This window comes from Kazachstania africana, chromosome 4 (genome assembly GCF_000304475.1).
Source record: "Kazachstania africana CBS 2517 chromosome 4, complete genome".
Taxonomy (NCBI): Eukaryota; Fungi; Ascomycota; class Saccharomycetes; order Saccharomycetales; family Saccharomycetaceae; genus Kazachstania; species Kazachstania africana.
This window is the reverse complement of record NC_018943.1, coordinates 644,574-660,443: the sequence shown is the minus strand read 5'-3', so window position 1 is coordinate 660,443 and position 15,870 is coordinate 644,574. Positions and strand designations below refer to the sequence as shown.

General features: G+C 35.6%; 9 protein-coding genes across 9 annotated transcripts; 5 read left to right on the top strand and 4 right to left on the bottom strand.

Moving 5' to 3' along the window:
* Positions 1-607: 607 nt before the first annotated feature.
* Positions 608-1,975, top strand: HSE1 (ESCRT-0 subunit protein HSE1; the record flags this gene model as incomplete). Its single annotated transcript, XM_003957070.1, has 1 exon — positions 608-1,975. The coding sequence occupies one exon, from the start codon at positions 608-610 to the stop codon at positions 1,973-1,975; it is 1,368 nt and encodes a 455-aa protein (XP_003957119.1).
* A 319-nt stretch (positions 1,976-2,294) lies between these two features.
* On the top strand, positions 2,295-3,086 carry CAP1 (Cap1p; the record flags this gene model as incomplete). The annotated part of the gene is made up of 1 exon (XM_003957069.1): positions 2,295-3,086. The coding sequence occupies one exon, from the start codon at positions 2,295-2,297 to the stop codon at positions 3,084-3,086; it is 792 nt and encodes a 263-aa protein (XP_003957118.1).
* A 146-nt stretch (positions 3,087-3,232) lies between these two features.
* SFT1 (Sft1p) lies at positions 3,233-3,610 on the bottom strand (the record flags this gene model as incomplete). Its single annotated transcript, XM_003957068.1, has 2 exons — positions 3,233-3,490; positions 3,575-3,610. 2 exons carry the CDS (start codon positions 3,608-3,610, stop codon positions 3,233-3,235), a joined length of 294 nt encoding a protein of 97 aa, XP_003957117.1.
* A 1,092-nt stretch (positions 3,611-4,702) lies between these two features.
* Positions 4,703-5,405, top strand: RPL14A (60S ribosomal protein eL14; the record flags this gene model as incomplete). The annotated part of the gene is made up of 2 exons (XM_003957067.1): positions 4,703-4,831; positions 5,118-5,405. The coding sequence occupies 2 exons, from the start codon at positions 4,703-4,705 to the stop codon at positions 5,403-5,405; spliced, it is 417 nt and encodes a 138-aa protein (XP_003957116.1).
* A 233-nt stretch (positions 5,406-5,638) lies between these two features.
* On the bottom strand, positions 5,639-7,321 carry BYE1 (Bye1p; the record flags this gene model as incomplete). The annotated part of the gene is made up of 1 exon (XM_003957066.1): positions 5,639-7,321. One exon carries the CDS (start codon positions 7,319-7,321, stop codon positions 5,639-5,641), a length of 1,683 nt encoding a protein of 560 aa, XP_003957115.1.
* An 833-nt stretch (positions 7,322-8,154) lies between these two features.
* Positions 8,155-9,405, top strand: AUR1 (inositol phosphorylceramide synthase; the record flags this gene model as incomplete). The annotated part of the gene is made up of 1 exon (XM_003957065.1): positions 8,155-9,405. One exon carries the CDS (start codon positions 8,155-8,157, stop codon positions 9,403-9,405), a length of 1,251 nt encoding a protein of 416 aa, XP_003957114.1.
* Positions 9,406-9,653: 248 nt separating this feature from the next.
* Positions 9,654-10,022, bottom strand: MRP17 (mitochondrial 37S ribosomal protein bS6m; the record flags this gene model as incomplete). The annotated part of the gene is made up of 1 exon (XM_003957064.1): positions 9,654-10,022. The coding sequence occupies one exon, from the start codon at positions 10,020-10,022 to the stop codon at positions 9,654-9,656; it is 369 nt and encodes a 122-aa protein (XP_003957113.1).
* Positions 10,023-10,846: 824 nt separating this feature from the next.
* On the bottom strand, positions 10,847-11,497 carry VPS20 (ESCRT-III subunit protein VPS20; the record flags this gene model as incomplete). The annotated part of the gene is made up of 1 exon (XM_003957063.1): positions 10,847-11,497. One exon carries the CDS (start codon positions 11,495-11,497, stop codon positions 10,847-10,849), a length of 651 nt encoding a protein of 216 aa, XP_003957112.1.
* Positions 11,498-11,989: 492 nt separating this feature from the next.
* Positions 11,990-15,241, top strand: BUD2 (GTPase-activating protein BUD2; the record flags this gene model as incomplete). Its single annotated transcript, XM_003957062.1, has 1 exon — positions 11,990-15,241. One exon carries the CDS (start codon positions 11,990-11,992, stop codon positions 15,239-15,241), a length of 3,252 nt encoding a protein of 1,083 aa, XP_003957111.1.
* Positions 15,242-15,870: the final 629 nt, after the last annotated feature.

Sequence of the window (15,870 nt, the reverse complement as noted above, 5' to 3'; positions counted from 1 at the left end):
ATCCAGAATTCATGATTACAGTGCGTGTTTCTGCATTGTCAGTCATGGAATTCGCAAACACTTTGAACAAAATGGGCCATTGACGTACACATAAGGTGTATATACTCTCTATTACACGCCAAGTAAAGTCGCAGATGAATGTCTTCTGCATGATATAAATCATACCATTGCCCGCACGTAAATTAATGAAGAATGGATCAATTTATGTGCAATTGTTACGTATTCTTGCGAAGATATCTGAAAGTTGATAGACAAAGTGGCATCACATAACACCATCACCGTCACCACTTCTTGAATGATTCTCTCTGATTACGTCTTTTTTTGCCCTGGGTACGCTCGGAAGTGTAGGTGTCCCCCATCCAAATATTAGGGTTGACCATAAACGTATTTCTTTTCCAAAAAATTGACCTCAAGCATTATTAAGGGCTTCTTCATGCCCTTTTGAGAGGGTAACCATTTCCGATCCATTTTATTACCTTTCGCGGGTGAAACTTGATAGAATAGGATTAAACTGCTTTAGCCTCTTCAATGGGAGTAGTAAGTTATTGCTAATTTTTAAATCTATAGAGCATAGTATATTACTAGCCCCCTCCGTCAAGAAATAACCATGAATATAACACTAAGTAAAGCAGTGGCAAAGGCAACCGATCCGAAGTTAAGATCAGATAATTGGCAATATATCATTGAAGTTTGTGACTTAGTCAAGGAAGACCCAGAAGATAACGGTAAAGAAGTAATGGAAATAATAGAGAGAAGATTAAATTTACAAGATGCTAATATTATGCTGAGATCACTCTCCTTAATAGTTTCTTTAGCAGAAAATTGTGGATCTTTACTTAAACAACTAATTAGTACTAAACGTTTTACTCAAATTCTTTATTCACTGGTTCAGAATAATTCAATCCATATTACCGTCAAAAGAGAAATTGCAAAAATTGTTAAACAATTATCAGATTCCTTTAAAGATGATCCTTCTTTGAAATCAATGACAGATTTAAACAAAAAAATTAAAAGAAATCTACCTTACTTATATGAAAAACCAAATAAGCCATTTAAACATGAAATGAGTTACGAATCTAGAAAGCAAGAAGATAAAGATTTGGAGGATGCGCTGAAATTATCTTTGACAGAATATGAGCAGCAGCAAGAAAAAACCAAACAGCAGCAACAACCAGTTTACCAATCTCCACAACCAGTACTTCAAGAAACTTCACAGCAACAGCAACCTTCTACTTCTGCCGGCGTGAAGAAAGTTAGGGCCATGTATGATTTTCCTAGCACAGAAGCTGACGAATTGTCATTCAAGAAAGGTGATATTATCATTGTACTAGAACAGGTCTACAGAGATTGGTGGAGAGGTTCTTTACGTGGCAGAATTGGTATATTTCCGTTGAATTATGTCACACCAATAATGGATCCTACCCCTCATGAATTGCAAATGGCAAAGCAAAAAGAAAGTGAAATTTTTGGTCAAAGAGAAATAGTAAATCAATTGCACCAAACTTTAAAGGGATCTCAGAATAATCCAAATGCAATGGATATTGCTCAAGATTCCCAAATAAGTGACATGTATGGATCAGTAACACCACTGAGACCTCAGATCACAAAGATGATAGGAACATATGCAAAAGAAAAAGAGGATCTAGTATCTCTTCGCCAAGTCTTATCTAGTGCAGAACAGACGTATAACCAGTTACTAGATGAAGCTGCAAATTCTTATAGGCTTCCAATACAACAAGTTGTACAACCTCCTAGTTATGCGCAGTTTTCAACATATGCTGGACATCCTCCAATGCCCAACAAGGGTTATGAAACAGCTTCGATGAATCAACCATACATCTCCCAGCTGGCTCCTTACCAATCTAGTACTCAACCAAATATAACCAACACAGGGTCTCAATATGCAGGATCTATATCACAGCATCAGGCATATGCTGCACCTCCCAACAATCCGGCTAACCAATATTCCCGCTGATCTATAGATATCGATAATTTGATCAGTCTACAGGTCATGACATTCAAGCCATCGTCCATATATATATATGCATTTATAAAATAATATAAGCCATTTTATTATCGTGTGAATATCGCAAGCAGGATATCCCTGTACCTAAGAGAAGAAGGATAGTCAAGCGGTTCCAAGTCTGCTTTTCTTCAGTTCGAATCGCTTACCATATTATCAAGACGAGAAAATAGGATGGAATTACAAGAAGGAAAAACAAGATTCAGTTCTGACAGATAACGCAACCCCTTCAATAAGCTAAAGGTATATCTCGTTTGGATAGATAACAATAATGTCGTTAAATTTCGAATCAATTGTATCTGATATCATTTCCGATAGTCCTGCTGGAGAAATTAAGGAGATTTATAATGATTTGATCACAATTGCAGGTGAAAATGCTAAACAAACAATTTTAGAAGCTATTGAACAGTACAACATCAAAAACGCCCTCCCAATTGATGTTAATGGTAAATCTGTTATTATCTCTGAGTATAATAGACAAGGTACGAAATATTTCGATCCAAAGACCTCGACTTCCTTTTCTGTAGATCATTTAAATCGTACAGGTTTAGATATTGAGTCAAATGATGTCAAATTAACAACCTCACAAGAACTTATATATGACTCACTGGAAAATTATATTAAATCCAATTTCCCAGGTGAAGTAGCGTTCGGATTATATCCAATTCCAGAAGAAGAGAATAAGATCGCAATTATCATTTTTGGTAACAAGTACAATCAAGGAAGTTTCTGGACAGGTGATTGGAAATCCAAATACGTATATGACATTGAGGAGAAGAAATTAACAGGTTCTATTGCTGTTCAAGTTCATTACTTTGAAGACGGAAATGTCAACTTTGAGGCATGTGAGAAAGTCGATCTCAATGATGTCAATGACGTGGTTGAATCACTTTCACAAGTTGAATCTAAATTTGAAAAAGATTTAGATTCTTCATTCACCGATTTAAATGAGAAGCAATTCAAGGTTTTGAGAAGAAAACTTCCAATTACTAGGTCAAAAGTCAGTTGGGGCAAAGCTATTGGTAACTATAGGTTGGGTAAAGATGCCGCTCAAGGTAAATAGAGAAATAAACTAGAATAGAAAAAAATAGAGTGGCATCACCCATGCCGACCTTTACTGAAAAAAGCTTTGTTTAATAGCAGATAATACTGTTGATAAATCATTACTTCTATCTTTTTTTCCCTAGAATTCATGTAATTTCCCTTTATTTAAAATAATTTAAGTATATTATAAACGATAAAAAATGACAGTAGGGCTAGACCAACCATTCGCCATATGTTGTTGCCCACTTGTAAACTTCTTGTGAGTCTAGTTGAGGAATTTCTTATATTGTTCGAAAGTGCGTCGAAGGAATTAGATATTTGATTGATTACTGAATTTTGGTCCACTGCCTGATCATTTATATCCTGGTTTATATTTCTGAATGTAGCCAATTTGTTGGCCAAATTATTTAATTTTTGATCGTTCTGAAAGGCATATTAGATATAGTTAGTAACCCTGTTGACAGCCTTGATATCAAAGGAGAAATAAACCTTGGTTAACACACATACATTTCCCTCAATTTGGGAGTACCTTGAGCCAGACATAAAGTAGTAGGAGTATTATACTGTATTTGGAATAATGCTTTGTCTTGATATAGATTTTTGAGTCTTATATAGTCTTCAATTAGTTGATGAGCCATAAAGTGACTTGATAATTGTTAATCTACAAATGATATTGAGATCGTAAATACGGGTAACAAAAATTAACCGTTATAGAACTTGCTCCTATTTGGAATTTCCATTGACCTGCGCGAAAAAATGGATAAAGCAGTGGTATCAAGAAATGGATTAATACGGTTCCATGAAGAGATGAAAATAACTTGGTGGTTGTACTTAATTTCAGAATATGAAGTGTTCGCATATCGTAAACTGCCCTAAATGGAACTAGGCATGTCCCAGGCGAATTTACCCTAGATCGCAAATTATATCATCATAATAAGTACTGACCATGACATAATAAAAATATATATTAACTTCCTTTCAGTCATGATGGGAATATTCCCCTGAACATCTCTATCATGACAACTCTTACGTTACTCCACAGGTTAGATACTATATAAGCCGAAGTACGTACCCATAATAATAGTGTAACATATGTTGCATTGAAATAAGTTTGCAGAGGTACAAAGCCGCTATTTATATCAATTTACAGCGGAAGAAAGGTCAAGATTTTCGAAGAGGAAAACATGGGAATTTTTGGTTAACAATTGTCTTTGACTGCTCTTAAACCCATACACAAGTATCGGTGTGCCGAGTTAAACCCCTACATTACATACTAGACTCTGAGAACAAGTTCTATCTTTCACGTTTTTTTTTGTTGCTCGAAAAAAAAAGTTACCGGTGCAGCTGCTAGTCGGGGGGGGGCGTACGGTATTTCGCGTCATGTAAAACAAATATTCAGACGGCGCGTCCGTCTGGAACAGAACAATGATAGTGCGCTAGGCTCAGACAATAATTCTCCCAGGCCGGGACCACGCCCTCGGCAACCCAAGCCATCCCTATCCACCTTCCCACGCCCGCTGGTGACAATCACAAACTTTCTTAGAGTAATGTAATATATGAAAAAGTGAATATATTTATCGACTTTTAATAATTGACTGGTACTAGTAAATAAGAAACCGAACAAATCATACAAAAATGTCCACTGATTCTATTGTCAAGGCCTCTAACTGGAGATTAGTTGAAGTTGGCCGTGTTGTTTTAGTCAAGAAGGGCCCATCCGCTGGTAAATTAGCCACCATCGTCGAAATCATTGACCAAAAGAAGGTATGTTCTTAAATCATAATTGTGATATAACTAAGAGATGAAGGATAAGAAATAGTAGCAATACTGTGTAGTATTTAAGAAAAGTTGAGAACTGCTTCCTGATAACTAAGATATGATGGAATATTTTCCGAAAGCTTTTGAGATGCTTTTATTGGAATGTCCATATTAGTATAAATAGTTTCAAGAAGAATTTTAATAGCTTCCATTGTTAAATGTTGTTCCTTATCCTCTCAAGGTTAGGTTATCTCAAAAACTATAGTACTAACAGATTTTCTTTTTTTTTTAGGTTTTAATTGATGGTCCAGAAGCTGGTGTTCCACGTCAAGCTATCAACTTAGGTCAAGTTGTTTTAACTCCATTAGCTTTTGCTTTACCAAGAGGTGCTAGAACTGCTACCGTTTCTAAGAAGTGGGCTGCCGCTGGTGTCTCTGAAAAATGGGCTGCTTCCTCTTGGGCTAAGAAGATCGCTCAACGTGAAAGAAGAGCTGCTTTATCTGACTTCGAAAGATTCCAAGTCATGGTTTTAAGAAAGCAAAAGAGATTTGCTGTCAAGAAAGCTTTAGTCAAGGCTTAAACTTAACATTCAAATTATATAATAAAAATCATTTCTATATATAATAAAACTGTTTTACACGTAAATTAATCAACAGAACACCTCTTTATTCTATATAAGTAAATGTATATGTTTATATCTTATCGCTACCAAGCCGAAGTTACCACATTGCGATATGCTTGACCTAGTTTTAAATGAAAAATAATATTACAAAATTAGTTACAAATGATGGCTTAGGAATTATATTTGACATTTTAATGTAAGATGAGCTCAGGTTTAACAACAACTAAGACGTATATTTGTTTGTCATCGGATCCTCCAATGTTTGATGCTACTGATATTTTATCACCAAACAAATCTGATATTATAGATGGTAATTCATTCGACTTTCCCGACAGGAAATAAATGTTCTTTTCGTACCTTTGCTTTAATTTAACACCCATGATGCGGTCGCCATCATATAGAGAATCAACCAGAAAGTCAAATTCTGGCGTTCTTCCCTCTACAGTAGAAGGAAGAAGTCGATAAGCCAATACAGCACGGCTTGATTGAACTTGTTTCAAATATTCGTAACCCTTTGACGCAGTCAAACTCCCTTCAATAATCAATCTTCCATCTGCAAAGGCCTCCCTTATGATTGAATCATCTATGGCCATAGTAGTGCTCAGATACTTTAAAAATCCAGAGAAGGATATTGAAGCTTCCGTGTAAGAAATAGATACATTAATTAGGGAACTCGATTCATCAATGGTAGCCTTTGTTTGTGGAGTGAGATCAGAAATATTTGTCCGCTCCGAAATCGGATTAGATGCACTACTGTCAGTGCTCATCTGCTTTTCTTGACTCAACTCTTCGGTGTTGTGTGATTGTAGATTATCCCTGGAATATATCACATCTTCCTGATTCTCATTACCGTCAAACTCCTCAATCAGTTCGTCACCTTTATGAGTCTTCACATATTTTGGTTTATCTGGTTTTTCTATAATTAACTGACTAAGTGATTCAGTATTAACTTTTTCCTTAAATTGTTGTAAATCGGGGTTAGCAAGTTCTGTAGCACTCATTCTCACTAGTTTTTCAAATGGTATATCTTTATTTACTACATGAGCCTGCAAGTTTAAGTTTTTTGGATCCTTCAAATTAGAAAAAATACTTCTTACCTTCTCTGCATAGTAGTTGCTTAATTTACTTTCTTCAGGGTTGAACCAGGCCTTGTATAACTCATTTTCCAAATTTGAAGCCATTTCACTTGCAAAAGAATCGTCAGAATATGAAGTGGGGAGAAGAAAATCGCCAGAAGTTATGGTTGCAGGTATAATATACTTTTTGAATAAATCAGTAAACATCTTTGATGCATTTTGTCTTATTTTATCGTCTCTATGATTTGTGTCATGTTGATCCGTCACATCCACTTTTTGTGAAGATCTTCTTCTCTTTTGAGGAGCATTAGAAGGTAAGGTCACGGTACGCTTTGTTCTATTTTCTTCAAATGACAAGTCCCCATCATGTGCTTGTGAAGGATCATCAACAAAATCTTCATCTTTATCATCACCAGCTACTTCTATTTTCCGCTTCAAAGGCTCACGCCTATGTTTCAACTCAGGGTATCTTTGTGGGTCACATTGTTCACAGAAGTATTTTCCATCTAAATCTAAAAATGCTTTAATATCTTTCTTGCCACCAGTCATACAATTTATATGCTGCCATGCGTCACAACCATCACACTGTATCATATCACCGTAGGGATCATTTTCAGCGTCGTAGTTAGCATCATTGGTACCGCATACAGGACATCGGACATTATCTGTTGTATCATTCAGATGCTTATTTGATGAATTTCCATGGGCGTCCCCTTTTTCCTCTTCTTCCTCTGATAGCTCAGCTTGAAGATACTTGCTTCGACCTTTGTTGGTTCTACTTGAAGTTCTCACAGGCATTTCAATGAAAATAAGATTAGGAGGTTCTGATTGAAAAGATCCTGCTGTGTTTCTGATGCTATTTTATATATTAAGTCACTACCAACCTATAGAGTAATGTCTAAAAAAAATGGAGTAAAGAAAATATCAACGAATTGAAAATACACAATAAAATATTCCTCACAGAAAATTGTCAGTTTGATAGATTAGAACCAGCTCTATGCCGTCTGATTCTTGTTCCTTCCGTCTCTCTTTATCTCTTACCCGTTGTATCAAAATACCCTCTATACTCTTCCTCCTTCACCGACAAGTCATCTCTTGCATTTTTATTCCCACTATAGTCGTTACATACGTCGCGTCAATTACCATCCAAGAAATTTTGTACTGTCCAATATTAAAATTAGGACTCTCAGACCAAAAAAAAAAAAAAAAGAAAGCGTGAGAAGACAAAAACAAAAAAAATCATCCATCATTCCATCGCTCGTATAAATGAATGGATTTCTTCTTTTCCTCTCGATCAATTAAGCATATTTATAGTAAACCTCAGACACATAAACATTGATCCATACTATTTTTTTCGAGCTGCTCATATTTCACACCGCTCAACCATATCTCCAGAGCTTTTTTGACCTCACATTCCAATAAGTAGACTGAACTAACCTTCATCATCACTCGTGATTATAGATAGCAAATTTTGACTATTATTTCAATAATTTGATCCATTTTGATATTTCACCATCACTAGTTCTATATAAGAAAAGGAATAGTTGTTTGATATTTCCATTTCAAAGTAACGAGATTTAGAGTCATCTATATTCCGAGTAACCCTAATATAATTGCACTATTCAAACTAAATGTCAAGATACCTCGAAAAATGGTTCCTGTCGGAGCGACCACCAAACTGTCATGTAGCAGATCTCGAAACAAGCTTTGATCCAAAGATTACGCTGCGAAAGTTGCAACGTTATAAAATGAGTGTGGCCGATTGGTGCCATTATGGATTTTTAGGATCTGTATTATTATTCGTATTTATAACGAATCCAGCTCCATGGTTCCTCAAATTTTTGGCCTATGCTTTCTTAGGTCTTCTATTCATCATTCCAATTACTTCACAGTTCTTTTTCAATGCTTTACCGATCCTTACGTGGGTGGCATTATATTTTACGTCATCTTCATTTCCAGCAAGTAGTAGACCACCAATCACTGTGAAAGTATTACCCGCTATTGAAACCATTCTTTACGGTGACAATCTGAGTGACATTTTGGCAACTTCTACAAACCCAATATTAGACATTTTAGCCTGGATACCCTATGGTGTTCTACATTTTAGTGCTCCATTTTTCATTGCTGCTGTTCTGTTCGTTTTCGGGCCCCCAACTATATTACAGGGATTCTCATTTGCCTTTGGCTACATGAATTTATTTGGCGTTATCATCCAGAATTTTTTTCCAGCAGCCCCTCCATGGTATAAAATCTTATATGGTCTCCAATCAGCTCATTATGGCATGCATGGCTCGCCAGGTGGCCTAGCAAGAATTGATAAGTTACTAAATATTAATGTTTACACACAAGCCTTTTCGAACTCATCCGTTATCTTTGGCGCATTTCCGTCGTTGCATTCTGGTTGTTCCACAATAGACGCCCTATTTCTTGCTTATTGTTTCCCAAGACTGACACCTCTATTTATTGGTTATGTGTGCTGGTTGTGGTGGTCAACAATGTACCTAACACATCATTATTTCGTTGATTTGATAGCAGGTTCAGTAATATCATACGTTGTTTTCCAGTACACCAAGTACTTTCATTTACCAGTAGTTGATGTGGATTTATTTTGTAGATGGTCGTATAGTTCCATTGAGAAGTATGATATGGTTAGATCTGATCCATTACAAGTCGATTCTAATGATGTTGAAAGTGTCCCATTACAGGCTATGGACTTGGGTATTGAATTAAACAGAAGAGATACAAGAGAAGGCACAAATAGCCTAAGCCCATATATTTTTGATAGAAATGATAACTCATCTGCTACGTCTAACACGTCTTTGGACTTACAAGGTGATTTGCTTAATCCAACCTCCAGATTAGGTAAACAGCGTGTTGATTAATCTTTCCTGTAGCTTTATGAACGCTTTAAAGGTGTTAAAGCGATATTATAACTCTCGCTATGATAGAATAATAGAAGATTGAATAACATCTAATGCATTTTGTATATACATATTTATTTTAAAGGGCAAATTATACACGTTGACTTCTTTGGCAAAAAAACCATGAAATATAAAATTAATTTTCTATATAGCCATTCGAATAGCATAAACTTGTATTTACAGAGTCCTATTACTTTTCTATTAGTTTGTCACCTATTTAGAATAGAATTATAGCTAAATGTCTGTTGGATCGAAGAAGGTGGGTTTAATAGCTTATCTGTATTTACATTTATTATTGAAGATCTTATCACTCTGGGATCCTTTTTGAGTGTTCGAAGAATTTCCGACTGAACAGAGGCGGAAGAATCAAACAACATGAGAAAATGGTAACCAGAAATATGTCTCTCTTGGTCCTTTTTTATTATTTTTGGTAGTTGTTTTTCCCCCATTGGAATTATAGTTCTTATTACACCCCTGTTGTTCAAAATAAGTTTGCCTAGGGTAGTAAGAAGATCTTTTGCTTCCGTTGGACTACCATTGTTCAGTGTACGTACAATTCCTACTAGTTCGTAGAGCATAATTTAGAAGAACCCAACTATTATCAACCTGTTCGCTTCTTTTAACTGTAATCTTATACAGAACGAACTCCGATGATCAATGTTTTTCCAATCTCGATTCATTTGTTTCCATCGCAAGCTGAAGGAGTTTGTGAGGTTTTCATTTGATCGATGGTAGGCGAGAATAAAGGAAAAATATTTGCGAATGAATAAAGATACATAAGCCCTCAAGTTTAATAGCAGGTAATTGACTAGATAACCAGGTCATTGAGAAGCCTACCCGGAGATTAAAAAACGTTATATTGCAATACTACTTCAACTTTGCAATACATGTATTCTTCATGACGCATTTGCGAGTAGTATGCATCGATTATTACAAGAAAGTCCATCTATCAGGTTTGTCTGCATTATAACCAGATACCATTTTTATTCTGGGTGGTTGAACACCTCGTGCACTCATTATATGACAATTTTCCAATGAGAGGAAAGACTATTTATTATCGTTGTTCACTTTTATATTGTTCGGTTGAGATCAGTACATCAGCAATTATTCCAATGGATTGCTACGGAATAATATACTAGAGAATAAGTTCCCTTAGTATTCTTTTAGCCTACCACTATTTCGTGTGGCAGTTATTACGATGTCAATACGAGACAATTAAAGTCCTTTTTATTTTTCGCTTCGGAGTGCGTACACAAATTACATCTATATAAATTTAAGCTGGTAAGTTATAAAATTTTGGATAATCATGTGATATATAATTGCTTCTAATATATTTGTAATTATTTGATGCATTCCAAAGTATACTATATCTTTATAAATAGTTTTTCAATGTACTAGTGAACTATGACAGCAGTACTGCTTCTGTTCCCGGAACTTTTTCAACTTTTTGAGAGGGCATGCCATCCTTTAAATCTTCTTTATGCACAGGTTCTGGAAGAGAGGCCAATCCTTCGGTGGAAGGTAATTTGATTGTTTGCTCGGGGTTTACTTCTTTATTTAGTCTATCCAACTCCCTGTCAATTTCTTCTTCATAGTCATTAACCCCAGCAAGCGAATGCGACAAAGTTTCGTCAATTTCGTTTTGATACGCTATCTGCTCTTGAACATCATCAAGTATTTCGTCCAAGTTTTTGAACTCCCTATTGAGCTTCTTCAATAGCTCGTTACCGTTTTGTATACCTTTCAAAAAGTGGGCTTCAATTAATTTGAACTCTACTGTGGAAACCATATTTTCTAGGTTGATTAGTTGGTCTGAAGCTCGTTCAAGTAAATGTTCTTGATAATGTATTCTCTTCAATAAAAATCTCACTTTTGTATTCTCTTTATAGTTTCGAGGATTCTCTTTCATAAGGTTCTTTAGTTCACTTCTTTCTGAACTTATCAGTTGGTCGGTTCTTTTAGTAAACTTGTGTATTTCGTCTTTTGATCTTTTCAACTCAAGCACTGCTCTATCTGTTTCAGTTATTTTTATTTTGCTCCCCTTCTGCCCCATTACAACTGCAATGACTATGTGAAATAGTAAGTTTGAGTACTTTTAGCTCCAACAAAGCTGCGTTTTATCAGGTTGACGTTTTTGATGAAAGTCCTTGAAGAGCAGCTTCATCTTTTTCTTGTCGACTAGAAAATGTAAGGATGTTTGTTTGCTATGAGCGTGCATGCAAAAATGTAGTCTTGAAAAAGCCAAGGACCTAGCCATATAGGGAGACGACTCTGAAATTAGAAGTTAGGCCTATAATGACAAAGAAAAACAGTCAAAGTGCTCAATTCAGGTATATGCTTACCAAATAAACGGAACTACTCGTTTCGTCTACGATGAAATAAAATTGTAATTAAAGTGGTGATGATATTCGCGCGTTCATCAGAAAGAAAAACAAACAAAGGAACAAGTAGGAAATTAAGAGCCTACTAAAGTACATATACTCATAAGTTCTTCAGAAGCAGGCAAATTATCCTTATCTTCAAAGGGCTCAATTTTCGGACGAAGATGAATACCTCCACAGACAATAGAAATGATCAGATGAGGCCATTTTCGTTAAATGATTTCAGAGGCAATATTATTAAAATGAAAGGAAGATTTATAGGTAAAGTGAGATGGTGTAGAGAGCAAAGCCCACAAATCTGGCAAACTGATTGTCTGGAGATAACAAGTGCTGGGGCTTTGAAGAATGTTAACAATAGTGTAGATTCAGTATCTATGGATAATACTGTTATGTCATCGACCTCCACTAACGACGCTTCTTCCAGTTCCGGCTATATAATGGTAGCACACCTACAACAATGTACTATAAAGCTCATACGATGGGAAAATAGTATTCCTACCTGTGAACTAGGTTTTGGGGAGTCTGGAACGGGAAAGATATACACGCAATTATCAGATGCATCAAAGTTCTATGAATTCTTTTCTGCCCTAACTTGGTGGAGTTCCTACAGAGCTAAGGGCCTGTTCAATAAACTGACACTCAATAAAAGCGAATGCGTTAAGCAACAAAGTGGAGAAAAGATTGCAAATCTGCTTGTATGTCAGTTAAATGTGTTCGGTCCCATCGTGAGAAATAAAAATATCCAAATAATAGACAACTTAGAAAAACCAGACCTCCTTTTCAAAGAAAAGAATATGGAAGCCTGGGGATGGTTTCCTAGTATGGGTGTTTTAAAATCGAATGGGACTATGGATTTTCTGCTACAAAATGATGGTACCCTACTTTATTCTGTTGATATTACTAAACTGTTAAGGTCAGAAATAAGGGCACTTGATTATTCGCTATTAATGAATGATTCATGCCTTTTTCTCGGTATATTATCTTCTTTGAGAAATCAATTAAGTGTATCGACAGAAAACGGCTTTTTTCTTGGCTATTTAAAGAATCGTCTTGCCGATGAGCAACTTATACTGCGTTTTCCGCTGAAAATAGATCAAGAAGATTGGTTTATTGCCTTGAAATCGTTTGCAATTCCCGAACGTTTCTCTCTTATTGCATCTGATAGTTCGAATAGCTTACGGTTGTCGAATAAGTTTGATATCGGTATTTTAGAGGCAGATTTGGAAGCAGTTGAACTCGATGCTCCCAATGAAAAGCCTGCCTTTTATTCCCTAGTCTCAATGTGGGATCATGCATGGGCAAAAACCCCCATAATTTCAAATACCAAACCTTTTTGGAGAGAAGAATTCAATTTTCACGAAAGTCTTCTGGTTGAATCCATATATATCCAAATCATGCAAAAAGTTAGAAGAGGCATGGATAAAATGGTAGGTTTAGTGAAAATAACCCAGGCTATGCTTTCAGATCCGGTTTTTCAAAAGGAAACAAGGGTTCCATTATATTTGACCTCGAACCCGAGTTTCCAGGTGGGTACAATTTGCATCAAAATAAACTCCACTGCAAATTTTGTGTTACCTCCTACGAATTATGCCAAGCTGGAAAGGTTTCTATCAATTGCAAGCCTTCCAAAAATAGCCAATGACGTATATAAAGTGCTTGAAGTCAACCATTCGCTCAAATTGGAAGAAGTTTCCTCGACATGTCTTGATGTTTTTCAACTAAATGAGAGATTAGATGAATGGTTTCAGACTTTAATTGAAAGGGAATTATCAACGATAAACAAATCGATATACAAAAATAGTCACAAAAACCTGACTTCTTCGCATATATACAATTCTCTTTTCAGGGGGAATTCTATTATGACTAAAACTACAGAAAAGTACTTCTTCAGAATAGGGAATGAGTACCTGAACAAATCTATTGGCGCGATTCTCAGAGAAATAATAGATGACGGCAAATCATGCGAGATTGACCCTTCACGTATTAGTAAAGAAGTACTTTCCACAGATAGTTCGATTATAAAGCAAAATCGTAAAAGGCTTATCACCTGGGTTAAAAAAATTTGGAAGTTGATTTATAGTACAAGCAACGATTTGCCACCTGAAATTCGATCTTACTTGAAATCGTTCCGAATGAGTTTAGAAAAAGTATGTGCTGGCGATGAAAGTACCATCTTAAACTGTATCTCTGGTATTCTTTTTCTTCGATTCTTTTGTCCAGTGATTTTGAATCCCAAGCTTTTTAAGTTCACTGAACATCATCTGAATGATACGACTAGAAGAACACTTACTCTTCTTAGCAAAACGTTGATGAATTTATCGACTTTAACACTCTTTGGTAAGAAGGAGCCATGGATGATAGACATAAATAGTTTTATCGAAGGCCATAAGTCAGAGTTACTCACGTATGTTGACAGAGTAACAGATAGGAAATTGGATTTTAGCACCAAAACTTTGAAGCTGCAAAGTGGTATAACAAGGCCAAAACTTCTCATGAGCAATTTTTTATCAAAGGAACTTCAATCAAGTTCTTATCTCATCGACAAGTACTTGAAAGAAACAGAATTCATTTATTTGTTGAACATGGCCGACAATATTTCCCATAAAAATTCAGATAATCAAAATTGCATTTCACAGGATCTCAGCATTAATGATATTACATCTTTTCTCAAGAATGCATCCTCTTTAGATCAGAAAAACGCCCAAATAGGTGAGTTAGAATTTGAAAAGTTAACAGAGAATAATACAGAGATTTTTGGCAAGGATTTACTTCAATACCTTGTATTAAATGATATTGAGGATGATGAAGCAGGGAAAAATTCTCGAATACTAGATCCAACATCCGATGAGGTGGAATACAGTACCAAACAGCTTTTGCAGGAGTCATCTTTATTGTGCTATAAGCTCCAGAGGCTGATAAAGGTCCTTTCAGATTATGAATATCCCTCCGAAGTAATTCTGAGAGATGAAGCATACCTGAGTTTACTTGCAAAACAGATATATTTCACTAAAGACAAGAGAATTTACATTTGTAGAAATAATTCTTTAACAAGCCCCAAAGAATATTTTAATCTATTTGACAGTTCCCTCCCCAATCAAGATGTGGCACCTTTATTGTTTGATTCTTCATCGGATAGTGGTAACTTCTCTATTCCATCAAGTAGGTGTTCTGGCTCTGAGAATGTAAGAACCGACGGTAGCAAAAACTATATTTCCGGAAATAGTAATCCATCCAGGAGCTTAAGTAGGTTGACTTCCACGAAAATTTCAAGATTCATAAGAGTCGGTTCCTCAAACAATATAAAAGGCCAGTTGAAGCAGAAGAGCGATGGGGTCAGGAAAGAAGATTATGCTGACTCAAGGACCGTTAACAACACTTCAAGAAAATCGGGAATGTTCTGGTTTATGAGGAAATGAAGTAGTAGAGTATGCGAAGGAACCTGATTTATAAGACACCTTTTCATTTATTTTACTTTTTAATATTCAGCTTTCTAGTTAATCTTACTAGTTGTATTATATATTAATGTTAGGACAATATAAAAGAGAACATATTATTATAAACCTTTGCAAGTTTGAAACTTTAGTTTACAAGTACTCGCGAATACTACAGTTTTTGTATGGGGGGAAATTGTAGATATTTGATTGTGTCAATCAGTAGCTTCAATATTTTTCTCATTTGCAGAAAAAGTTTCGGTCTCTGCCGCGTAGAAAATCTAAATAAGTTACCTCTTCAATTAACAAGGTGCACTAATTGATTCGAAAAAGAAAATGTTCAATTGTAGCCCCAATAGTTCTTTACCTCCTTCATAGTGAATGTTTATGGTTCTGTTTTGTTCAGCTATCACTCTCTTTCATCTAAATTATTCTAGATATGCGTCATTAGTAACCGTTGAACTTTTTGTTTGAGTTTTGTTACTTCAAATATGTTGCTTCGGAGACTAAAAGGTAAAAAGAATAGGAATATTGGATAAAAATATATAACAGGCGGATGCAATATTTGAAGAAACAGTAAATACGTATATATACTAAGAGTGCTCAATTCTAAA